Genomic DNA, 24,350 nt, shown 5'->3' on the forward strand with positions numbered 1-24,350 from the left:
CTTTTTTTTCCTTCAAATGTTTTTTTAAGTTTTTATTAGACAAATTAGACAATTTCAGATTTCTTAACGACTCCTCCAGTCGTTTGTACAAGTAAGCTTTTTTTTTTAAAAAAAAGCCCTTTCATTAATTCAATGAAAACTAAAATTACAATGAGACTGATGGACAAAGAAAAAGTTGCTTTAGTTTGAAGCGAAAATCATAATGAAACAAAATGAAGTGATTGCGTTTAAAATAATCGCGGCGAATTTCTCGTTTGAATTTTAATTTAGAGCAAACCTTCCGAAGCTAGAATTTCAGAAACCTCGGGAATACGAACGATGTACGTAACCTCGACGCGACTAACTACACTCACAATTACCTTGCTGTTTTTTGGCAGGATGTCACTAAAACGAGTAACCAGGTCCTGCTTTACTTCTTCCATTGCATCTGTTCCTTCAAGGATGGCATGTTGTGCAAGATAAGGCAAAAAGTCGATAAATCTCCTCGGAATACGTCGAATGTCGTCAATGTCGATGATGTGGGTCTCTCCATAGTCAACTTGCATGCACATGTATCGACTACCAGCTGGATCAGCAATCACGTCTAAACATACTGATCGGGACCATTTGCCATCAGGGTAAAGTGCAAGGCAAATTTCGTTCAACTTAGGTCCATGTCCACGAGCGATAGCTTTTGCATAATCTTCCATTTCCTCCTGAACGCGGAAAAAAAAGAAAAAATTCTTATTTTTATGATCTGCAAATAATGGATGCACATACTATACCTCTAATTTTGCAAGTTTCTTCGATATCTGTTCATCTGCAGCATGCATCATAATCAGCTGAGGGCCGTCTACACACGTGACTACACCTTCAAAAGATCCTTCTTCTGGCAGATCCATAAAAATACCATCGTCGTAGCTCAGATCACTCAAGGTATTGTCAACAGGGGCAACTTCTCCAGGTATATAAACATCACCAGGAGAGGCGATTTCAAGTTCAGGCATCCGGTTTGATGGGTGGCTCGTGGCATTGGTCAGTTGTTCCAGACAGTCAGCTATCTGTTCATTAAGAACTTCTCCATCTTGCATTAAGGTGCATTCTGTCCATTCAGACGTCGACGGCATTACAAACATCTTATAAAGTTTGTTGATGCAGTTTACCAGCAACTCTTGAACGGTCGTGGGAAGAGAACCAGCAGGTCGTTCCACGCGGGCAAGAGAAACTCTTTTGGAGCAGGCAGGATAATCATAAAAGCAATCAGGAAGCACTCGGATTCCACTAAGGGATACTGTAGATGATTTTCCAACGTCGACAAAAATTATACTAATGGCTTCTCCATTAATATCGGTAATTCGAGCTCTGTATAAATCGCCGTCATCTGAGAAGATAGCAGCCACACAGCTTCCTATAGCTGGAACAGTTGGTAACTTCACACTGAAGGGAAAATATCCTTTGAGCTCTTTTTGAATCTTGGTAGTCAATGCTTTCGTTTCTTCTGTGTCCGCCCGAACGTAAATACAATCAAGGTCTTCAGCAGCAAGCGGAATCACGTTGCACGAGAATCCAACTTCCCAATTCGGCGAAGAGATGTTAGGAATAGGTGCAAGAGACACTTTTGGAGCAGGAGACGCTTCTGGCGCAGGGGACACTTCTGGTTCAGCCAAGAGTGAGGTCCACGGTTCTATCTTGACGATACAAGTTGGAACATTTTCTCCATCGAATTTGGCCAGAGCTGAGCCATCGGCCATTTTGCTAGTAATCTCTAGTGAATGGCTGCTATCTGGCAACATACTTTCTTCCGCATATTGCTTCGTTGGCGAAGCAAGATTTCCAACAAGACTCAATCTGACAGCCAACATTTCATGTTGAAAACTCGCCGGAATAGGCTTCACTGAGACAACATTTTCGTCTTCATTTCCGAAGTCGACAAAGAGAACATTGTAGGAAGACTTCAGAACTTTGGTTACACAGCCACGGTACCACTGGCTATCAGCGGAAAAGACAGCGGCCACAATTGATCCAACGGTTGGCCTGAAATCGGGAACAGTTTCAATGGTGTCTGCAAACGAACTGAATTCAAAGATGGGCAAATCTTCCTCGTCGCGAACAAGCATTCCACTGAAATGGTCGCCTCCGTTTAGTGGCTTGGTTACTTGGAACATAACTTTTGAGCCAGCTTCAATAACTTCGATGACAGAATGGGCCTTTGGTGTCAATGGAGTGGAAGAAACTGATAGCACAGTTTGGTGGATAGGTAAGCTATTCGGACGAACAGGAACTGAAGGCATTGTTGGAGCTCGTGGTTGTATAACACAGGCATCATGTCGCAAAGCAGCTCGTGTTGGGGAATGTCCCGGAAATGATGTCTGCGAAGGTACCGTTAAAGTAGTTGAAGCCAATTCTTTTGGAGCAGCAGCTTGAACCGAGGCTTGTGGACTTCTTACTAAAGAAGATGTTGTGGTGGAAGTATTTGAATTGGAAGTACCACGGAACTGTGAGTGAAGGATTTGCGGCTTTTGTACCAACTGCTGGAGATGTGAAAGTGAAGGAATTCCATCAGCAGACGGAATACGATCCAACTCATCTGAAGCCTTTAAAATTGCTCTTTTCACGAGATTTTCATGTAATAGTAGAGAAACTAAATCAGATCCATCTCGGTTCTTCAGCCTAACACTCATAGCATCTGCATCCAACTGGACACACTCCATCAAGAAGGCTTGGTTTAATACGATGTCCTTGAATTTTCTATTGGTGTCCGTGTCCCAGCTGCTCCCGTTTACAGGAACAACGTCAGCCAATTTGACTTTGATGGCATAAAATGGATCCTCACTGAGAGAGTGTTCCATCATTCGACAACTTTCAGAACTGTTGGGCATTTTAATCGTATTACCGAAATCGACGTAGCGGATTCCAATGCCATCCGATAAGACTTTCATAATCTTAGCCCGGTACCAGGAACCATCATCAGGGAAAAGTGCGACGCAAGGCATTCCTTCCACAGGGTTAATTAGCGGATTAGAATTAGCAGCTGATTTATTGATGCTTTCCATCAATTTGGTGAGTTCCTCTCGGAATGCATAATACTGAATGAAGAATTCGGATGGTGATTTGACAAAGCAGACCGAAACTTGCTGGGGCTTGTCAGATGGCAGTGTCAGTTCTCTAGAAGAAAACTCTGTTGCATAGATTTTCGCCGTCCTGGAAGTCTGAGGTTGTGACGCTCTGTGAGGAGGCGATTCATTTGGAGTTCTTGGAATATTAGTTGCCATAGGAATATTGCGATGTTTAGGTATTGCTCCCAATAATGAATTATCATACTGACGCTCGCGTGACACTGGCTCACTGCCCACGGGTGATGCGCCACTTCTCATATTGCTGTGTGGATGGGCAAGTCTGCTGTTTCTGCTGGGATTATTCAAACAACCTTTTGATGGTTGAACTTCAGGAGTTGCATGCAGGTTCAAACCTTTTCCATCTAGGCGACATTTCTCGTAATGGACAGGCACATCACTGTTGTCCTGCACAATTCTCATGTCAGGAGAAATTGTTTTTGATCCAAAATTGATATTACGATGTATCGTCACTGACAGATCCACAGGTCGATGATTTGAAGCCCCAGCTATTGGATGTATACCCTTAACTGTGCACGACTGAGGTCTGGTCAATTCAGATGCAACTGTGTGCTGCTGTCGTCTCATTCCTTCCAAGGGAACGCCACGGTCTTGCTGAATAATAGCTGAAGCTCCAGCGCTTACCCGAGGAAAAGAATTGTTGGGGTATTCTCGAGCACTAGCGACCACTCCATTCCCAGAAGATGCATGCAGTTGGGTCGCTCTATTACCTTTGTCCGAATTCAGATTTGCCGACTCCAGGGCCCTAATTTCGTCACAAATACAAAACAACCTATTAGTACGTGCAATTAGCTAGCCAGCTAACTAGTAAGAAAATTCGAGTGATCTAACACATGAAATTTCACTACTTAAATACTTACGGTGGAGGTCGACAAATAGGCTGATGAGTAGGCCAATCACTTCCTTGGCATGTTCGAGAGCAGTACCGAGTCTTACAAATAGTGCAAATAAGGGACGCTTCAGTTCCACAAACAAAACAAGGCGGGAATCGTTCAGTCGGGATTTTTGTAGAGTGATTAGTCACGCGAACAGGTTCTATTCATGAAAATTTCGAAGATTAGCATAGTCTTAAAATGTTTTTCGTGATCACATACCCATTGAAGATTCTGTGTTTCTATGAACAGGAGATTGCTTGGAATGAAAAGTTTGTTTCCCTACACCAGAGGTTTGAAACATTGGTGTCTGTCTTTCGAAATCCGAATCTAGCATGAGACTAGCAAATTGCTGATAAGGTATTTCTTCACTTTTACGCGACATGGCATAGGCCACCTCCCAGTTGAGAGGTGGTTTTCCATCTAGCTCAACGATCGCGTTGTCTGCTTCACTAAATTTAGAGAAATAAAGATATTAAAACAGAAGATTAATATATCTTGTGTGCAATACAAGACTTACCATTGAGTTTCAAACTCCACAAATGCAATAGGTTGTTGAAACTTGTTCCTGGTCCTGAATACAGACAGTGGCTGACCATAATTACTAAAGATGTGTCTGATTCCTTCCTATTAGTAAAGAAAATGGTATAAACAGGACATTTTTTTTTCTTAAAAAGTTACCTCCGTAGTATGAGAATGGATTCCGCTTACAAAGAGCTTGTAGGGTACTGCAGTTTTCCTAATTAACAATACATACATATCTTAAACTAGTATTGGCACAGACAGTCTATTTCTTAAATCATGATTGTGTGAACTCTATCAATTAATTATTTAAAAAGAATTACTTAAATATAACACATACCTCATAGCATAAGGCATATTGGGAGGTAAATGTAACCCTGGTCCTGAAGTATAAAAGTTATCGACAGTATAATCATTCAATCTTGGGTCAAATTCATCCCATTCTCCATTGCTACGATCCACAATCCTTCTTGGAGCTCGCTGAGTTACTCGTCTCATTTTGAAAAATGATTTTGTCTGCAATCCTCGCTTTCAGGTTAATTTTGTCCTACAAATAATTGTAATTTAAGATAATGCTTACGGTGAACTTAAACAGCAAACACATAAAATTTTTAGAAATAAAATAGTAAGAAATTTAGACACATGCAACAGGTTTCTGAAGTCTACAACAATGAACGTCGTCTATTAATAAATTACGTGTCACTGTGTCAGTCAGTGAATGGACAGATTCACCATGCGGACAGCACGCGTTTTGTATAATAATTAATATTATAATTCACCTATAATTCGCTGGTGAAAATGTGTGAATATATGCTGTATTAGATATTAGTACGAGGTGAGGTCCAAATTCTACCAAAGTCAATGAGCAAATAAATGAGATGGATTAGACGGTTAAGACGTCAATTATCCCGTGAAACAGTTAACTGCAACGTCGCAATTTCTACAATGCAATAAAAAATGAACGGAATAAAAAATATTTTCAACTTTTTAAATACGAATTACGAAGGATGAAGCAGCAGCATTAATATGTGAAAAGTTGACATGGAAATTCTTGGGTCGCCATAATTCGTCATCGTCATCGTCATCGTCATCGTCTTTTAGGGACTAAACTGCGGAATGTGTTGTGGAAATCATGAATCGGCCACCAGAGGGAGCCGCTTGACTTCTACTTGGCATTTCGAACAACCACTACAGTTTTTTGTGGTTCGAACATGGTAGTACAAATATCTTTGAATGTCTAGCTCTAGCGTAATGCTAATGCAATTGGTGTAATGCATTAAATACTTAAAACTATATATTGACATTATGACTTATGAGTGCGATGATGTGATCCGTTCAAGATAAAATACGTGGTGCTTAGTTATTATATTTTCATGTCACCTCTGGAAAATTATCTCTTTAATTTGATAGGAGAATACCTTGAATTTATATACGACTATATATTTATATATAACATTATATTGTTACATTTATATATTAAAATATATATAATTATATGCAATATTATATAACCGCATATAATAATATTTAATATCACATGTTTTCATGGACGTGACCGTTCTACGTGCATATACGACTTTATATATTTATATATAACATTATATATTAAAATATATATAATTATATGCAATAATATATAACCGCATATAATCATATTTAATATCACATGCTTTGATGGACTTGACCGTTCTATGTGCTTCCGTATCTTGTGTACCCTCTTATATAAACGTATACACATGTATAAGACCCTATTTTATTTGCAAAATCCTAATTATAATTAGATTCTCAGAGGTTCTGATTGAAGCGTGGTTTTATAACTTGTTAAAGGATGTCTAGTTATCTACGACAATCCGCCGACTATTTTTTCGGAATTAACGTCTATTTTTATTTTTAACGTTAGTTTGATGTTTTCTATGCGTGAATGTTTCAGAATACAGGAACATTTTCTTAATTTTTTTGCATATAAAAATTCGATTTAATTCATTATTGCCTATTTTTAAAATAAAACAAGCATAAAAATCTAGATAAACTTGCACAACTTTAGCCTATGACTATTTGAAATCCAGTGGTGCCCCCTGGTGGCATCCACAGCGGATCCCGCATTTTAGCCCCCTATGGGCAGACGATGACGATGACGATGACGAATTATGGCGACCCGAAATTCTTTCTTTTTTCTTTTTGTAAAAATAGGTAATTAATTAAATTTTTCTATTTCTTTGATTACTTTACAGTAGTTTGCAGTCATCTTGAATTCTTGATTTCGTTTCCCTAGATTTCTTTTTCGATCTAGTTAAATTAACACATTCAAATCGGAGATTAATTTAATTTATTTTTTTGTTTGCAACAGCTTCGAGAATGCTCGCGAGTCTTGTCAAACGAGACAAGGGTTGCTACTTGCTAGACTGAAATAATTCTTCTTAAACCAATCCATACTAACAAATGTTTCAAAACTTGCTGGGGGATCTTCGCTTTAGTTTGCACCTAAAAAGGAAGGCACACAAAATCTTTAATGGTATCCTGATCATGATGGTCTGAGAAGAAATAATATACAAAATTTTAGAAAAATTATATTTATTTCTTCACTCCAGACATTTTATGAAATAATCATTAAATTGAAATCAAATACCGTACAAAAGTGCATCTATTTTACGGCATCGTTCTTGGCCAATCGCCGTCTTTCTTTCATGTGTGCCTTTTTAAATAATTATACAGCTGTTAATAAGACAAGGTAAATAACTGTTATCGGATTACCTGGAGAATAACGGTGAATTCATGGCGTTCCAGCAGTTCGTAAGCAACGCTCAGTAGATGAAGTAATGTTGGATGGAAAACATCTCCTCCATAGGCCAACAAATCTAATCCAAGCTCTAAGCCCATTCCGTAGTCCGATTCATCGTTAGCATACTGCACATAAGTCACCAATTCTTGAAGGGCATCACTGTTCTTATTTTGTTCAGACAAATTTGGGCTTTCAACAATTTTTTTGCAAATTTTTTTTATGTTAGCTGAGGAAGGAGAAAAAAATAAGTTTCGGTATTTAATTCACATGAATTAACATGAAAAGAAGTCTTCTTACCATCTGTCTCTGGTATTTTTCTATAACCAACTTGTGTTTTTTTATCTACAGGAACCACAATGCCACATTCGTAAAACGTCTTAGCAACCATGAGCTTCTTTCTCTTTTTTACAATCTCACTCTGGGGCTCAATTATGATATCATTTTTGTTTGCCCAATCTTCTAATTGCTTTTTCAACGTAGCCAGTTGGCTTTTTTTAAACGGGTCGGCTTTCTTAATCCTCGCAGATATGATCTGACTACATATAAACATGTAATTAATTATATAACCTAGAGTGATGTGTCTGCGCGTTTCAATTTTCTTTTCTCAATACATGCATACCTTAGAGCAGAGAAGAGATTATCGCTCATGGGAGTTAAAACACAGCCTTCTGATTCCGTGTTGGAACCAACAAACATTGGCATTTCATTTGGGACGTCACGGAAATACCCTATATGAAATCCTTTGCTTAGGTCATCAATCATTACACACTGAAATAGGATATTAAAGTTAAAGATCTTATAATCTGGAAATAGGATCATTTTTTTAGTTTAGTTTCTACCTGAAATTCAGGTGGATCATAATAAAATCGCCACTGTGTCAATGAATTGCCGCATTTTTCCTTTGGTTTACTTCTGTTTGAGTTTTGTTCAAGTAGTTGAAATGGACCAACTAATTCTAGTCCAAGAGAATCCTTAAATGTTTCTGAAGATGGCCATTAACTCAGAATTTAAATAATTGTATATTACCTTAATTTATGTAGCTTACCTAAAGTATTTTTTGAACAGATAGATTGGCAAAATGCCCAGAACTCATAAAAATCATCTGGCATGTCAACAAGGAACTTAAGCTTTATATTTTCCTTCACATCTTCAGGTGAAGGTGGCAATTCATCATCAGCTTCCAATTTAGTTTTCTGGGGCTCACTTTCCTGATTTGCCAAGAGATTATTGCTATCGTCAATCCCAGTTTGTTTTTGTTCTACAATTTCAGTTGAGCCTGAAGCAATCACACTTTCATCAGTTGTTTCCCCCTTCTCATCCTATAATTATAAACATGTTTGATTAACTAATACAGTTTCTTTTCTTTGAAATAGTTACTTCTAATTTAGGTTTAACGACGACGTTGTCTCTGTGAGGATGCCGAAATTTCTGTATATGATTCAGATTTTTTTGGTAGCATTTTTCACCATATTTACAGAGAGGTTTCTTCGGTTCGGTGTCGCTGTCTGATGACGCTTCATCACTTTTAATTCTTTTTCTCTTCAGAGCTTCGTGTTTAGAATCCATTCTTCCTGTCGCTGATCAACGAATCCCCAGTTTGTAAAAACAACAACATGCTTTGTTGCCAGTTTTTAATTTATAATTATTGATATTTGAAAGCGCAAATTTTAGTCTTAGCTTAGTATTTGTATTTTACTTTATTCAGCTTTATTCTCCTAGTTATTTTTGTTTTAATTTTGCTCTTTGTAATCTTTCTGGGAGAAAAATGTTTAGTAATTATTTCAGATTTAGTAGTTAATCTAGTGATCGTAGTTTAAACTATAGCTATAGCTATTGACAGCATGCGTACCGCTGTAGGTTGTACACGTCACCATTTGTAAAACAAAATTTTTAACCGAATCTTATGGGGTTAAATCATCGACAGGTTACAAAATCGAATAACTTTGTTCTTGTTGGTTGTAAATAAGTATGGCATAGTACTACCATCACAAGTATCGTATCTACTGTACAAAATTAACGCAAGAGGAATGGTTCCTAGCTCTTTTGGCCTCAACGAATAATTGAAGATTGCCTTATATGGTATCTTGAAGTGATACTGCACTACAGGATCCCAAATTACTTTGTTTCTTTGTCTTTCACAAGACCAGATGTTGAATTTGACGTATAAAATTGCTGATGTATGGCACCCGCTTTGTAATTCCAACCGTCGGCCTCCTTTTCGGTACATTACCGGTACCGTCAATGCGCTGCTATGAATTACTTCTGTCTATTTGGGTTCCATGAAGTAGAAGCTCTGAATTAAGTCAATCAGTTTGATGGCATTTAAATTACGAGCAGACACGAATGGAGGTTGTTTAAAAAGCTGCCAATAAAATTCTAGAAACACCACAAAAATTTGTACGGCGTATACTTTAGGCATGTACAGAACAAAACAGCTCTTTCCCCAATTTCTTGAGAATTGTTGATCACCTTTGCGTAACCAAAGTAAGAAAGAAAAACCGTGGACGCAATTTCAGGTGTTTCAGCTTATCTTGTTCTCCACGCCAATCATGACGGCCGAATCAGAATCAGCCTGACTACCTGAATCATTTTGTGGTTTGCGGTTGATTTAACGAGGAAGGTCTGGGTCAACTTGGCCCGTGAAGTTACTGGAACTAGAGGCCACCTTTACCTTTTTTGGCCGATGACGTTTCGGAGAACAAGACACGCTAACGAGTTTCTTGTGGTTCATCCATTTCCAGGTATTGAGCAAAAAAAAAATATAATTGTGAATTTTAAAATGGGTTAAGAGTGGTGCGATTGGAATGGTTCCGTGTTCTTCGAATATTGGGTTTCACAAAAAAAGAGCCTAATACTGGCTATTCTCTCTCCCAAATTACTCAACACAAAAAAGAACAGTTTTATATTAACAATGTACTATTCTCTAGTATAGTCTTCGACAGTTCTTTTGAACGTCTCCATAAGCAATTCCTTTGGTTTTAAGAATCGGCGATGATTTGTCGCTCCGCAAAACAATTCAAGAAAAGTAGGCTATCGTATAATAGATATTTAGTTCACTGTACAGACTTGATGGTCTATAAAAGAAAATGTGTCATCGTAGTGTCTTTATCCCCCCTCCCCCCAAAAAAAGGCTGTAATAAATTTCTTTGTCAAATCGGCTTAGCTCTTCCCTGCTGACTTACATCTTTGCCAAAAAGTTTATACCCGCAACAAATCAAAAATATTTTTAGTTATCTTTACACGAATTCCTGGAGAGAAAGTACGCAATTCTGTGAGAACTAGACTACCAAGTAGAAAATCAAAATTTGATGGTTAGAATATAATATTTTACGTCATTTAAATCTTTTCTGCGCCGATAAGGACCCCTCATACGCTTTTTATGTTACGCAAGCATGAAAAAAGCCATGAATTGAATTGAGTCCTTTAACGGGAACTATTTTGTCTTTGTCTTGTTTGTTTTTTTATAGCAAAAAGAAATGCAGTGACGGAACTTTCACTCGGTCCTATACTGGTTCGCTGCGATCGGCGTCCATTTTCTGTCACGCTATAAGCAAAAGCCATCATCTGAGATTCTTGCGCGTCATCAGTCACGGACAGCTACAGCTACTTTACTGTTGCAAAACGAGGGAAAAAAATGGGGAAGGACGAACCGACTTGGTAAAAGTGATAAAGGTCTGAAACCACTCAACTGATTCAGATCAGTAGAAGACATCGACTGGATCGTATTTGTGTTTACCGATTTCAATCATCAATCTTCATTTTCAACGAGAGTAGCACAAGGCTTCCAGAGCTGTGAGCCGTAATTTAATGGCAAAAAGGAATTCGCAATGCTCAATCGAGTGCTTCGAAGAACCGCCGATGAGTGCTTCGAGGAAAGCAGTTCGCCATGCTGGGCGTACTATTACGGATGCGAAAGACTGCTGAATTTTGGACCTCAGGGCATTATCGTAAGTTTGAGATTTTCAACATATCCTTGCCGATTGGTTGGCGATGGATTGCAATGCCGATTGCATTTCTCCTGTATCGTAGCATTTTTGACGTCGCAGCTGGTCAGAGCGATATCTGCTCGAGATAGTCCCTCACAGTAGCGTCCGAGATGCCACAAATACTATAAATGTTCGCCATCCATGTTGAGAAACGGAGAAGGGTCAGGAACAGGGAATTTATTTGAATTGACAGGTGGGCGAGGACGGCAGCAAGACTGTGGTGAAGGTACCCCAATCATCATCGACAATCTCGACCATCTTTCAGGTTGACTTTAATGGTGAGTCTCGTCGAACTGCTGAGTTCGCTGAGTCTGGACGAAAATAATGAGTAACATTATTCTCTTAACCTCTTCTTTTTCTTCGGCTCCCCGATTGGTAGAGCGTCGATGGCCACCGCTGAATTATGAGACGAGCGACGAAGAGGAGCTCTCGGCAACATTTGACTCTCTCGGGCAGGATGAATTGGACGTCCATCAATTCGAGGCCATGGCTGGAGCCAGTGCGACCGACGAGAGTTGCCGTTACTCAACGCAGAGTTTCCAAGATTATTCTTTCAGGGCTGCTGCTGCTGCCGTCGTTCCAGCGACGTGCTCCCGACAGCGGCCAACCATCGTGAGGTCAAACACCCCGCCCCCTCTCGGGAAAACCATTACACCATTGCGGTACTATACATACTATCATCGAATTTGCTCACGCATAGCGAGAGTCATCGTGTTGTGCTGCTCAAGGATATACAAATCACGTTGTTTATACTTAACACATGCTATACAATCCGTATTTTTGTTTCGTGGGGGGTGATTGGATTGTCAGAGGGAACCTTTCGGTCGTGCTCAGCGCTATCTACTGCATCTTCTTGTACGTATAGACTTGCGACAAAGCATGAGAATGTTCTTGGCTTTCATCTCTCATATCATCGCTAAAAAAACCTGCCTTTTTTTAACCTGTCGGGCGCAGGGTCACAGTGGGCGTGGTGATTGGTGTGGCCGATTTGATTTTGCCCGACAAAAACATCGGAGAAGTAGGTCGACAACTTGCTCAACATTTCCAACGTTAGTTGTGATGAAAATTGCGGACACTTTTTCTTTTTTTTTTTGTTTTTTGTGGTTGATGGGGGAAAGATCTTTAGCATTTATCTGCTCATTCCTGGACTGGTTTGGTATGTCGTTCTCCATATCGATTTGCGGCGACACACGAACGCTGTCAACGACCATCAACAACCCGCATCGTGGACCGAGCCGGATTACATGAGTTGCCATTCTTTGGATAGCGAAAAATTCTCTACGACTTCAGCTGTCAACGGCTACACATTTCGTCGCGGCCGTCACTCGGGCAGCTTCTTTTTGAAAATAGGAGCTGCAGGCAATCAAAAGAATAGACCATAATGCCATCATAAGACTTTAAATAATAATAATAATAAAAAAAAGAACGAGCAGGAAAAAAAAATGATAATGAAAGCGCTCGAAAAAGAAAGGAATACAAAAGGATTACTAATTTAACACAAGTGTATCTCTCTCACTCTTTTTGTCTTCAGGATTTTGTTTCGGACATTTAATACACAGCTGCCTGATGCTCGCCCGGCAAATACTTCACTTCACCAGCCAAGATCCCACGATACAAGTACATTAAATCCTCTTTACAGCACGGTCATAAAAGTCGTTTGGATTAACAGCGCTTGCAATTCGTTTGCCGCGACTTGTTTTTTCTTCTCTCTTACAGCGCGACTGTGCCGACACGACCGCACTGATCCTTTATCTGCTGCTGCCCGTTTACTCATTTTACCAGCTCTTCATTCTCTTCAAATACTCAAACGTAATGTATACACACACACGTACAAGGTGTAGTGTCAGTTTGCTGGCCGCCAAAGAAGATCGTTCAAAAGCAATCAAACAGATGAACGGAGGTTCTAATAGGCACTTAAAACGTACACTACAGGTGATGATTAATCGATGGAACGACTTGGCCAGTTTCGCCCTCATGCACTCGATGGCTACCAGTCTCTTCTTTTGGTTCTGGAGTGTTCGCAACGAAACGGTCGACAGTCTACACCACCGGCGACTCCTAAAAGATCATCAACAGAAACCCGAAAGTGACACCGCCATTACGACGATGTCCTACCTAATGAATCTGACTGGAGAAGGTATGAAAAAAAAAACACATATTAGATTTTGGCCGTTTTCAATTTCACTGCATTTCACTTTGCGAAAGTTAAATGCCCCTTGTGTTCTTATTTTGGAAGCTATAACTGCATCTATATGTGTACACGCTTCTATCCCTCGTAGTCTGTAATTTACGGCCATAAATTCACGCTCTTGCTTTCATATCCGTGTCATTATTATCATTTGTGCCCGGTGTGTGTGTATTCCATGTAAAATATAATCATGGCTATAGAGTGACCGACACAAATTTCACCTTAACGAACGCAGAGTACACCAACAGCAACTCAAACCTGATGGGGATGCTGTGGAATGGCACCGTCCTGAGCGCAATGCGCTGCGCCGAAGGCAGTGACTTCTCCGCTCTCATTCTCTCCTTCTCGCCGTATCTTTATCCATTTAGCATCGAGTACAGCATTTTAGTAGGTACGCATTATCTATGACGGGTGTGCTACTACCTCGTTTCTTTTTCTTTTTCATTTTTTGGACTTTCAGCGCAATTACGTTTAGAGTATCTCGAATTGAATCTCTTATTGCCACATAGCCCCGAGTGATCTAGCTGCCAACTAAAACTCTTATTTTCTCTTTCTGTCGCAGCTGGAATTTGGTTCATAATGTGGCAAAATGTTGGCAAAGTGGACGATACTTACAGATCGGGCGACGGTAGCAGGTCGACCTCTCCGAGTCGTAACAACCATTACGACCATCAACTGCTACTACGTAATCATCTGGTTATTCACGCTGATTGCTCTTCGGCCAACCGAGGCTTGTTTGCTGGACTGGTGGTCATGGTCGCCACCGCCGTCAGCATTATCGTTTTCTTCCTAGCCTTTAGCGATCGCCGTTACGTGCCCACCGTATGAAATTCCTATTTACTTTATTTTTTTAAATATCCTTTTGTTCTCATTTTTTCAACTAAGGTAAACTAAGGTAAAATGATCAGCATCACGTCCTTTTTCGTTTTTTCGTTTTTTTCATTTGGCTGGAAATGGTGTCTAATAAAAAGGGCATATGGATCGGTCTTGTCTCAGAGTCAACGCTGCTTATTCTAATGATTTGCGCCGCTGGCTTGGCGTGCCGCCAACTCGCCGTATTGGACATCAACGCCAATCCTGTCTCCCAGCTCGACGACTTGCTCCTCTTCATTTGCATTCCTTCCTTCTTCCTTTATGGCATTTTCAGTATCGTCCCCGCTATGGCCTATTCCACTACATGGCACTTTTCGTCGCCATCCTCTAGGTAAACAAATAAAGAGAAAATAACTTATAGAAAACCCTGACTGGAAAAACAAAAAAATATTGTGCAACTCAATTTCCTCGACCTCGATTTCGACTGGTCATTCCCGAAGGTGATTCAAGTCATCCTGCAAACGCCCACAATCATCGACGGCCTGCGCCGCTGCAGCCGCAGTGTCGAAATGCAGGCGTCTAGACCGGGACGAGAAGTCATCACCTTCCTCATCGTTTGCAATTTGTCCATGTGGTTTATGGAAACGCTGGAAATCAAATCCTACGAGACCAATATGGACCGCATCCATTTTTACGGTGAGTGGCTGGTTATTGGAGCCAAATGGACGCATTCATCTCGACTCAATATTGACATGAATTTTTACGACACGCGATCAGGGCACCCACTTTACTTTGGACGCTGCTCAGTCACGTCACTCTGCCATTGACACTGTTTTATCGCTTTCACTCGGCTTCGTGCCTGGTCGACATCTGGAAATCTGCCTACGAAGCACCAGAACAGTGAGAAGGACTTGGGGTCCTACTATACGTGAAACAAATTTCAAGTGTAATTCTGTTTCGCTCGCGATTTTTAGCGATGATGAGGCGGTCCCTCAACTAGGCCCTCCCGTGTACACAATACCCACCGTTCTCCATACAGTATTGTATTTTTTGAAAAAAAATGTAAAGGAGAGATGTATGGAAAAAGGAATGATGGATATGAGCCAGCAGAAATATATCGGCGCGTCATGGTACTCGTTCCAAATGCTTCCAACGTACAAAACACACACACAAATAAAAATATTATCTAGAAATAATAATAAAAAAAGGCTCAACATTGAGTTGTCAGTGTTTGGGGAAAAAAATAACGATGATGAAATTGATAAAAGAAAAGAAACAATTTAAAAAAAAAACGAGCGACCTCATTTTCGATTAATTTTCAAATGCAATTCTGTATTCCGTTCTCGTACTCTTTCTTCGTCAAATGTCAGCCACATGGACAAATACACTCATGTGATAGTAAGGTAATGATAACGTTATCATTATTGCGTACAATGGCTTTTTTAAGCACGTCATATATATCCAGTTTTGGCTGTGTGAGAAACTCGTTAGCGGAGGGCGGATCGTGATGAATGCAAATGAAAAGTTTGGAAACGTCCCATATGTCCATCACACAGGAGGAAAAAAAAATCGGCAGAAAATTAATCCGAAAGAAATCCCCCGGCCACCGTGACTCGGATGATATTTAGCCTATAGGGCTTAGGCGTACGAGGTCGTGCCATCAACATCCCCCTTCCCACAGACACACCTGCCTGTTGGCTGTTGGCTTCGGTGGTGCGTGTCGAATTGATCGATAGCTCGAAAAACAAAAAGAAATATATAAGCTCATTGCTATTTCATTTGGCTTTCATCTACTGGTTATGAGAAGTTAAGAAAAGAAAAGAAAAAAAAACGAAACAAACTCCGATGATGAATAGATTCATCCCGGAAGGTGTCGTGATACCCATCTACGTCCATCATTGTTTACCGAACTTCTTTTTATTCAATTCACGTTGCGTGATTACATTATAGAACTGCTCTTCTTGTAGATACAACATCATTCCCTCCCTTCTCTGGATTCCAGACAGACCAGCTCAGCGCTTGAATAAGAAGCTTCCGAGATTGCACACAACAGCTGGATGAGCGCACCTTTTCCCATGGCTGACAATAATAAAAAGAAGATAAACAGGAAAAGGAGGGAATTCAAGACAAAAAAGAAAAGAAAAAAAGAAGAAGAAGGCTATCGCGTCAAGTCTTCTCGAAACTCGACTCGGCTCTCGACACTATATACAGTGAATCAACTGTGGACAAAGCCACAAGAGCCATGAATAAATTTCAGCGTCGTCATTGTGGCCGTTATTAGAATTACAGAAGCTATGGCTATCAGCAACTGTACTATAGAATTTCCCTCCCAGACAACCGCCTCCTCCTTCAGCATTATTCCAAATAGGTCAGGCCTTCCGAGCCTGGACGTTTTTGGTATTAAAGAACTGTAGTAGACTTCTTCTTCTTCCTCTTCTTTGCTTTTGCCACTTTCCAACTTAATCATAGACATTAACACAACACACACGCTCGGCCGGGGCCAATTTATCGCCCACTCCATTAGACATAAAGATAATATATATATATAGAAGAAGAGGGCCACAACAAATCTGCTAGAGTAGGAAATTCAAAAGGCGCACTCCACACACACAATAGACTGTGCCGGCCGGCCCCTCCAATCACAAAACGATGGAAAATGAGATTAAGCTCGAATGTACACGCACTATTTCACCGGGCAGCCCGTTGGCCGGGTACGACTGTGGCATTGGAAGACGACGAACCAACAGAGGACGGAACAAAAGTGACGATAATGGAAACGAAGGCGGCCAAGAGGAAACAAGCCGAGACACTGTAACGCAACAGTTGGAGCTTCTTCTGGCGCAGAGTAGTCCACTGTTCGGTGTAGGACGACGTGTACGTAGCGGCCGTCTTGCGCCACTGGATCAATTGCAGATGGGTCCATTGTCTGGCCCTGGACAGCCAATTGAATTTCGCTCCCGTCAGACGTCCAGAAGATTCGCCCGACTCCCGACGGTCTAACAACCCGCTGGTGGTATGTCCGCTGCTCCAGCTGTGGCTTTTCAGGCCGCCAACCCTTTTCGTTCAACAATAAACCATAATCAAACATCATCACGGCTGCATTCCCCACTGCGAATGCCAGTGGCCTGTTCCACATATATCTATCAAACCGGGCGACTATAATAGCAACAAATAATTACCCCCTTCTTCGAATCGTGACCGAAACGCCCGGCCCAGCAGTCGACGCAGTTGCTTTAGCGCTAATCCTCGGGATTCCCGCGGCCGCCGGAGATGTTGTTAGCGGCGGCGGCGTCGATTGCGTCGCCGGCAAATGAGCCGACGCAAGAGGCGGGATGGGCGAAACAGTCCCAGGCTGCTCACGATGCTGCTGGTCGCCCGCTTTGATTGAAGACGCAGAAAGTGGCGGGTGGTCGGAATCCGTTGCGTCTTCCCGCTCTTCGACTATCGCTACGTTGGACACCGGCAGGTCCTTGGCGGCCGACGATTCAGACACTCGGGAATTTGCAATGACCAACGGAGGCGGTTTCAGAGAAATTCGGCGAAAAGGAGCCGCTGGGAAACTCGCTCGTCGCTTACTGACCGGTCCACCAGCCGGTGGCTGCTGATTGGCAATTCCACCTCCTCGATCGGGAAGATTGGCCAAACATTGGGCCACGTTGACTCCACTTTCTTTGAGGATGCGCTTGGTCTCTTCAAGCTCGTGGTGTTCCTTTTCCCACTTGCGCTTCATTTGCAAACGAAAATGGACATTAGAAATCGAAGAGGTGAAAGCAAAGAAAGAATCGTAATTGCTCGACGTTACTTTGATGTGATCGACGTAGAGGATAAGGACTTGAACGGCGGCGCTCAATCGGGCCTCGTATTCGACGGCGCCCAGCGATTCAGCCGACGAGCTGATCCTTGTCGCCGAACTGTGCACCGCGTCCAGTTGATTGGCCACTTTGATGAAGATCTCGTTCCAGCCGCCGCTGCTCAAGCTGTAAGGGCTGGCCTGGCTGTTACGGGCCACTTCTTGCTTTACCGACTGTATTCGTCCCGACCGATCGTCGTCATAAACGCAAAAACAAAACGAAAACACACGGTGTACATCATCTCTTTTAACTCGAAAGCGGAGAATTTTGCTTCTGTTACGACTCTTTTATTTTTACAACAACATCTTTTCTTATAAATATAAGGACCGACCGTTTCGAACTTTTTTACGTCCATTCTTTCAAACAAGTCACAAAATGAGATAACAAAATGCCCAACTTGTTGGCGTTACGGCCGAATTCATGCGACGAGAATTAAGATTAAATTGTGTTCGCTCCGTCACATATACGACAAACAAAACAATTTAAACAAAATTTGATTTAATTTTGATGGTACTCAACGCTGGATTCCCCGTTTTAAGTGTCGTGATTGCTGAATCGAGTTTCAAGAAAAACTTCCTTAAAAGACAAGGTCATTACGACCTGAATTTCAAAGCAAAACGAGTTACTACAGACAAAAGAGACTGGCACGAAGCGAAATTGGAATGAAAACAAAAGATTAATGATGCAGTAGCTTCGAAAAAGGTGATGACGAAATTAAGTTTTGTACTAAATAATGGCTAATGCGCATTCGAGACGGCTGCTGATGGTGCTGCTGGCTGATTGCTCTATTTCTGGCCCTTCCCAAATTGGTTTGTTTGTGTATAGCTAGCTGGCCCATGTATCTAGGCATCCCCGACCTGTACGGTGAAGTCCTAATTGTCGGGACGTGCTGACACGAAATTGCAAAAGGCATCGCGGGCAGGAAGTCGCTCGACAGTTACGATTATTGTTACTGTACAAATTCGTGTTGCTTTACTCGGTCTTTTCACTCCCGACGTCCGTCACAGAATTCTGATGGTGGGCGACGCCGGACGATTTCTAAACCACTGACCCTGCGCAACGCAAACAAAAAACAACGAAACTTACGACAAACAGCGAATGGAGAACGCGAACTTCCTGACTCAAATTGTTTTCGACGAGGTCACGCTCGGCGTGTTGGTGCTCCAATCGCTGACCGAGGGTCAGATTTTCCGTGCGTATCGCCAAGCAAATGGCGTTGTACTTGTCCTCCATCTCCTGCTCCGACAAAGAGTACATCCAGCTGTTGCGCTGCTCTTCACGCACCGACATCCGCCTTCCATCGGTGCTACTGCCGCCACTTGTAAAGCTATTCACAAAAACCTGTTGCTGTGGGTGGTGGTGATGTTGGCGTTGGCCAGTCAATCCGAATTTGCGGCCGGGTTTGAACGCGTAAGATTTGCTGCCGTTGGTCTTGGCCGATTCCGCCATTCCGGCCGAAGCAGACGACGTCGACTCTTCGTTAACGGTCGACATCGGCGACCTATCCATTTCAAGAGAACATCCGGAACGCACTGCCGAACATAAAACAGGTGGCTGAGGAGAGGGGAAGAAAAAAAAAAGAAAGCTCCGGCTTTAATATCACACACGTCCGCACACGAGCGATCTCCACTCGAGACTGAGCTCCGTTCAGTCCCGGGCTCCGTACTTGTATGTACGTAATACGCTTCACGGTGGTTAACACTGTTGCACGCACGGACATATACCGTCAGGTTTTTTTTTTTCTTTTTCTTTTCTTTATTTTAGCCTCGTCAAAAATAAAAACGACTACCTTTTTCTTTCTTGTCTGTTTCGTCCTCTTTTTTCTAACTTTTTCCATAATTTTGTTTTTCTCCATTTCTTCTTTCTTATTTTCTCTTCTCCTCCTGCACGGTGTAAATCCGCCCGTGTCTCTTTTCGTCTTCAAAGGCAACAAAGACAGAGTAGACTCGGACCATAACGTTCGTTGCCCCAAGTTCCATTAGTCTCTTTCTCTATTGGAGACGTCACAAAAGAGGCCAGCAGTGTCCAGAGTGCCACTGCGTTGAACTCGAGAAGAAGAAGAAAAGACTTAAAGAGACATGGGAAAAAAAGGAGGTCCGGGACACCATCGAGAAATCAAGGCGCTGAATCGAGAATTACGACGGACGGACGATCTAACACAACAACTCAAAGTCGTTCATCATTCGGTTATATAGCTAGGAGGGTAGTGGCGCAGTACGTCGCAACTGTCTGGTCACCAGCCCGCGTTAGATTCTTTATTTTTATCATGCGACATTCAATTGAAACAGAGTGGGTGAATTGCCAGAAATAGAACAGACCGAATAAAAGGCTTTAACAAAATTTGGATAACAAAATAGAGATGGCGATTGTCAAAATAAAAGAGTCCGCTAGATTTTCCTTCACGACTGGGAAAAAAGAAAAGGGCGAGCGGGTGTGCAAGAAATCATTCGCGCCGCGAATATTATCCACGGCTTTGACTCAGGGTGTCAACCGTACGTGTTCCGCTGGATGACGACGGTTTCCCACGACGGCTTTTTCGCGCAACAGGATACTCAACCCCAAAACTGGAGAACCTCCAGTGGGGGCGTGAAAAGAGGTTGGGCGTTAAGAAGACCAAGTGGAGAGACGGGCAAACAGAAGACAACAAACCCGCAAGTTCTCTTTAGCTACCACACTATACGACATAGCTTCGTGTGTGTCTTGTGTGTTCGCGGATTCGTAGAAACAAACCAAACAAAAACCCGAAAAAAGGATTACAATTGGGAAAATGGCTTCCACTTCAATTATTTTTGTCGTACCTTTTTTTTGTTTCTTTTCGAAGAAGAAAGAAGAAAGAAAAAAAAGAAAGAGAAGCTTAAGCTACACATTTTCTGTTACTCGCCCAGTCATTAGAACCCAGCGGAGCGTAGAAATGGTTTTTCTTGGCAAAAGTTACAACATTTTCCACATCCCACGAAGTAATGACTACGGTATGTATTTTCTCCCGGTTTACTTTTTTTTTTCTTCCCCGTTTCAAATACAATCCTTCCGCTCCCCACGCAGGCAAACAAAGAGCTTGACGCATTATTTTTTCTTTTGTGTCTTATTTGACAAACCGTATATGCAGCTGTGTGACAGGTGAGCAGCGGGAGGCTCCGTGATGATGATACACAGTCTGTATCACCATCCGTATAAGGGATATATCAGTGCCATGTGTTTCTCTAGCTCTAGCTCTAGCTCTCTAGCTCGGCCATTTTTTCTTAAATTTGTTTTCTTTTACCCCCAAAAAGGAACCCAGAGGAGACGAGCATTTTATAAAAGAAAACGCCGAGTGGGTCGTCCATTACGGCGGACAGCAGAAGCAGCCCAGCAGTGGCGGCCTTGTTTTCTCCTGTGTCGTGACGGCAATACGCCGCCGTCGGATTAAAATAAATGTGTCTGTGTGTGCTTCTTTCTGCGCCGGTCCGCCTGTCGTCTATGTAAAAAACCGAACAGGAGACGGAAGCTCCCAAAAAAAGAAAAGAAAAGAAAGAAAGAAAACAAAAAGTCGCGAGATCGTATAGAAGTAAAAATGGGGAGCGCGGGAATACTGTTAAAAAGTAGAAACTGCTAAAAATAAAATAATAAAATCTGTGTGTGCATTTTAGCTTTGTCGACGTGAGCCAACCGGGAATGATTCGACAATCCAAAAATTTCGAACTTTTTTGTTTTTCTTTTTTTTTTTTTTTACGTTTAACGCGATATCATTTTATTTTTTTCCGTCTACTCCGCGTTCTTTTTTATTATTTTTTTTCTCCGTCTGCCACGCGCTTCGTCTCCCGTCTCTTTTCGTTCCCGTCTTTGGCGGCTGGTAAGACGTCGAGACGCCCCTTTTCTCACGATAGAAAAAAAAGGTATTTAAATTTTTTGTTTTCTTTGGTTATTTTGCGGGTTTCGTGAACATGGAAATGATTTCTTTGATTTTGGAAAACGATCGGGTCGAAAAAGCATCAAACAATAATAATTTAAAAGAACAAGTTCTAAGAGGCTTAAACAAAAAGAAACGTAAAGTGCCGATATGGCCAGCTGATGACGTAACTTAACTAGCATTTCTCAGGGCAGCAAACTTCGCAGCGGGAGTTGTTTCTTTCTTGTTTGATTTCTTTTCATTTCATTTCTTTTCTTTCGTTTCCCTTGTCGTTGTCCACATGATGCTGGGCTCACGCACTATGGTTCCGTTCAGAGTGAAAGCAGCGCGCCCCGAGCGTCTCCCTCCCGTTTGCTATACATTGCGCATTCGTAATAATATTCCCCTTTTCTTCTCGGCCGCCTTTTTTTTCTTTTTTTAAGGTCTGTGTGAGTAGTGTATACATAATATACCCATGTCTACTGTACATACTTATGCGCATTTCCTTTTACGCCGTTCATTTTTTGAAATTTTACGTCTCGCCAAGTCAACAGTGAAGGCAAAAATAAACGACCACGACAGAACGATCAATATCACTCGATAGAAATTTTCGCTTTCACGAAGACATCCGAGTATTGAATTTTTTCTTTTTCTCGATGGATTTTGATCTTTCTTTCTTGTTTGTCGGCGACAGCGCATTTTTTGTGGCGACACGTGTCGATGTGAACACCAACCAAGGGCCGGGCCGGCCCTACCCCATTCTCGTATTCTTTCTCGAGAAGTGACTCCAATGAAAGGGTCGTAGCTCTTCATTAGAGGAGAATTTCGTCATTGTAATAATGGGTCGCCCGATACGAAACGGGCCAAGTCTAGCTGGTCATTTATTTTCGTTTCATATAGACTTTGCGGTTACGTGTCGTTATATTTTTTGTCTTTTTTCATTGAGAGGCGTTCAAGCGCTGTCTGACTTTCCCGGCCCATTAGCCACGAATAACGGACGCCACAAAAGTTTGAATGAAAAAGAGGGGAAAAACAAAATTCTTGAAGAAATGAACAAAAATGGAGAAACAAGGGTGCGGAAAAAATTTAAAATTCTTCGTTCTATAATACGACTTAAATGGCAAGTATGAACCTATAAACTGTTGGAAGTGGACAAGAGCAACAATAAAAAATATGGAATGGATTTAGACACGACCTATATCATTTTATTTCTTATCCCGTCTTGGGAAACTGACAAAAGAAATGATTTATCGCTCAGCTTCGGGACAACCTGCTGTTTGCTTCGACGTCTTCGTGTCATTTCTGCCAACGCAACTCCATTACGGCCGTCGGACCGTCTCATTTTAATATGTGTCTGCCTGAATAATACACTAGACTAGCCAGTTACATGTTGGCCAGACCCAATAGAAATTTATTTCGTTTTTCTACATGCGTCGAGCAGTGGAAGATTCCTCGCGTCATGCTTCGATAGAATCACAGAGGGTTCTCGAACGCATTAACATTTTCAAACCTCGCGCCATTGGCGAGCGAAGTTTGAAAGAGAAAATAACATTTCGCGCACGGTCATCCCGTCGGGCAGTACCAAAAATAACAGCAACAAAGTGACTGAAAATGCGGTAGTCACGAAGGAAACATCAAATAAAAGACCCTCAACCTCGCCGATGAAAAGATGACAACTTGTATGTATAAAACAAACTGCGATCAATGAAGAGGCGATGTTTACTTTGGTCAACCAAACTACTGTCGGCTCTTTAATTCTTCGATTCACTGATGGTGAGAGAAGCTTTCACAGAGACCGGTATGTACGCGGTACTTCTACCGTTTGGCGTCTTTCATTACCGTCTCAATGGCAGCGTCTGATTGAATTGTTCACGCGGGGTGGGAACCAGAGAAAGAGAGAGAAAGAACTACGACAGGGGGAACGAAATAATAACGGTAGGGAATAAGCCAAAGAAAAAGTCAAAAGGTTACCAGAGACAAGGCAATGAAAGGGTAGAGCTAGCGCTCGAGTATAAGCCAAAAGAAGAAAACTTCTTATGTTACAGCCCACTGCGGGAACGAGCCCCGCCGATCATAACGCTGAATCACTGGGGCCACTTAAAAAAAAAAAAAATGTTTGACATTCTCATCCATCCAAAGGCACGCATTAAGAATTTACGATAGGACGAAACGTAAAAATATTTCTTTTTAAAAAAATGTCTAAAAGCCTACAAAATCGCTACTAGTGCCACTTTCATCCGGTGCGTCTACGCAATTGCGCATTTTCTCCGACTTAAATTACAACAATTGATTACGCGGAGGTCTCCGAGAATTTTGCGGTTGGGGGAGAAAGAAACGAATCTGAATCGAGGAAGTTTCTTG

The 24,350-nt window shown here is 41.7% G+C and overlaps 4 protein-coding genes and 2 long non-coding RNA genes across 11 annotated transcripts; 3 read left to right on the top strand and 3 right to left on the bottom strand.

Annotated features, from left to right (window-relative positions):
• Positions 1–17: 17 nt before the first annotated feature.
• Positions 18–5,721, bottom strand: LOC124201785. Its single transcript, XM_046598021.1, has 9 exons — positions 5,510–5,721; positions 5,287–5,447; positions 4,848–5,054; positions 4,667–4,724; positions 4,506–4,612; positions 4,208–4,437; positions 3,974–4,148; positions 765–3,858; positions 18–695 (listed from the first exon to the last, which is right to left on the bottom strand). The coding sequence occupies exons 3-9, from the start codon at positions 5,003–5,005 to the stop codon at positions 267–269; spliced, it is 4,251 nt and encodes a 1,416-aa protein (XP_046453977.1). The 5' UTR covers positions 5,006–5,054; positions 5,287–5,447; positions 5,510–5,721; the 3' UTR covers positions 18–266.
• Positions 5,722–6,653: 932 nt separating this feature from the next.
• LOC124201871 lies at positions 6,654–7,075 on the top strand. Its single transcript, XR_006877729.1, has 2 exons — positions 6,654–6,697; positions 6,855–7,075. It is a non-coding gene; the product is annotated as an uncharacterized LOC124201871 (long non-coding RNA).
• Positions 6,817–8,927, bottom strand: LOC124201813 (histone PARylation factor 1-like). Of its 5 annotated transcripts, none has more exons than XM_046598059.1 (8): positions 8,664–8,927; positions 8,332–8,605; positions 8,126–8,268; positions 7,906–8,054; positions 7,584–7,822; positions 7,259–7,512; positions 7,134–7,199; positions 6,817–6,988 (listed from the first exon to the last, which is right to left on the bottom strand). In XM_046598059.1, exons 1-7 carry the CDS (start codon positions 8,850–8,852, stop codon positions 7,149–7,151), a joined length of 1,299 nt encoding a protein of 432 aa, XP_046454015.1. In that variant the 5' UTR covers positions 8,853–8,927; the 3' UTR covers positions 6,817–6,988; positions 7,134–7,148. The 5 variants fall into 5 exon arrangements, with proteins under 5 accessions (XP_046454015.1, XP_046454034.1, XP_046454030.1 ...); XM_046598078.1 differs by having other exon boundaries at positions 7,139–7,199; positions 8,664–8,926; XM_046598074.1 differs by having other exon boundaries at positions 6,817–7,038; positions 7,139–7,199; positions 8,664–8,926.
• Positions 8,928–10,892: 1,965 nt separating this feature from the next.
• Positions 10,893–15,491, top strand: LOC124201793 (proton channel OtopLc-like). Of its 2 annotated transcripts, XR_006877692.1 has the most exons (14): positions 10,893–11,233; positions 11,466–11,550; positions 11,652–11,934; positions 12,083–12,127; positions 12,227–12,290; positions 12,391–12,631; positions 12,804–12,889; positions 12,989–13,081; positions 13,205–13,409; positions 13,696–13,851; positions 14,023–14,282; positions 14,432–14,664; positions 14,774–14,969; positions 15,051–15,453. XR_006877692.1 is itself a non-coding variant. In XM_046598034.1 (13 exons), exons 1-13 carry the CDS (start codon positions 11,114–11,116, stop codon positions 14,775–14,777), a joined length of 1,875 nt encoding a protein of 624 aa, XP_046453990.1. In that variant the 5' UTR covers positions 10,893–11,113; the 3' UTR covers positions 14,778–15,491. The 2 variants fall into 2 exon arrangements, 1 of the variants encoding a protein (XP_046453990.1); XM_046598034.1 differs by having other exon boundaries at positions 14,774–15,491.
• Positions 15,492–15,584: 93 nt separating this feature from the next.
• LOC124201803 lies at positions 15,585–19,771 on the bottom strand. The gene is made up of 4 exons (XM_046598046.1): positions 19,211–19,771; positions 18,076–18,297; positions 17,453–17,997; positions 15,585–17,328 (listed from the first exon to the last, which is right to left on the bottom strand). The coding sequence occupies exons 1-4, from the start codon at positions 19,631–19,633 to the stop codon at positions 16,962–16,964; spliced, it is 1,557 nt and encodes a 518-aa protein (XP_046454002.1). The 5' UTR covers positions 19,634–19,771; the 3' UTR covers positions 15,585–16,961.
• Positions 19,772–20,434: 663 nt separating this feature from the next.
• LOC124201877 lies at positions 20,435–23,381 on the top strand. Its single transcript, XR_006877734.1, has 3 exons — positions 20,435–21,093; positions 22,938–23,113; positions 23,178–23,381. It is a non-coding gene; the product is annotated as an uncharacterized LOC124201877 (long non-coding RNA).
• Positions 23,382–24,350: the final 969 nt, after the last annotated feature.

Source organism: Daphnia pulex, chromosome 2 (assembly GCF_021134715.1).
Source record: "Daphnia pulex isolate KAP4 chromosome 2, ASM2113471v1".
Lineage (NCBI taxonomy): Eukaryota > Metazoa > Arthropoda > Branchiopoda > Diplostraca > Daphniidae > Daphnia > Daphnia pulex.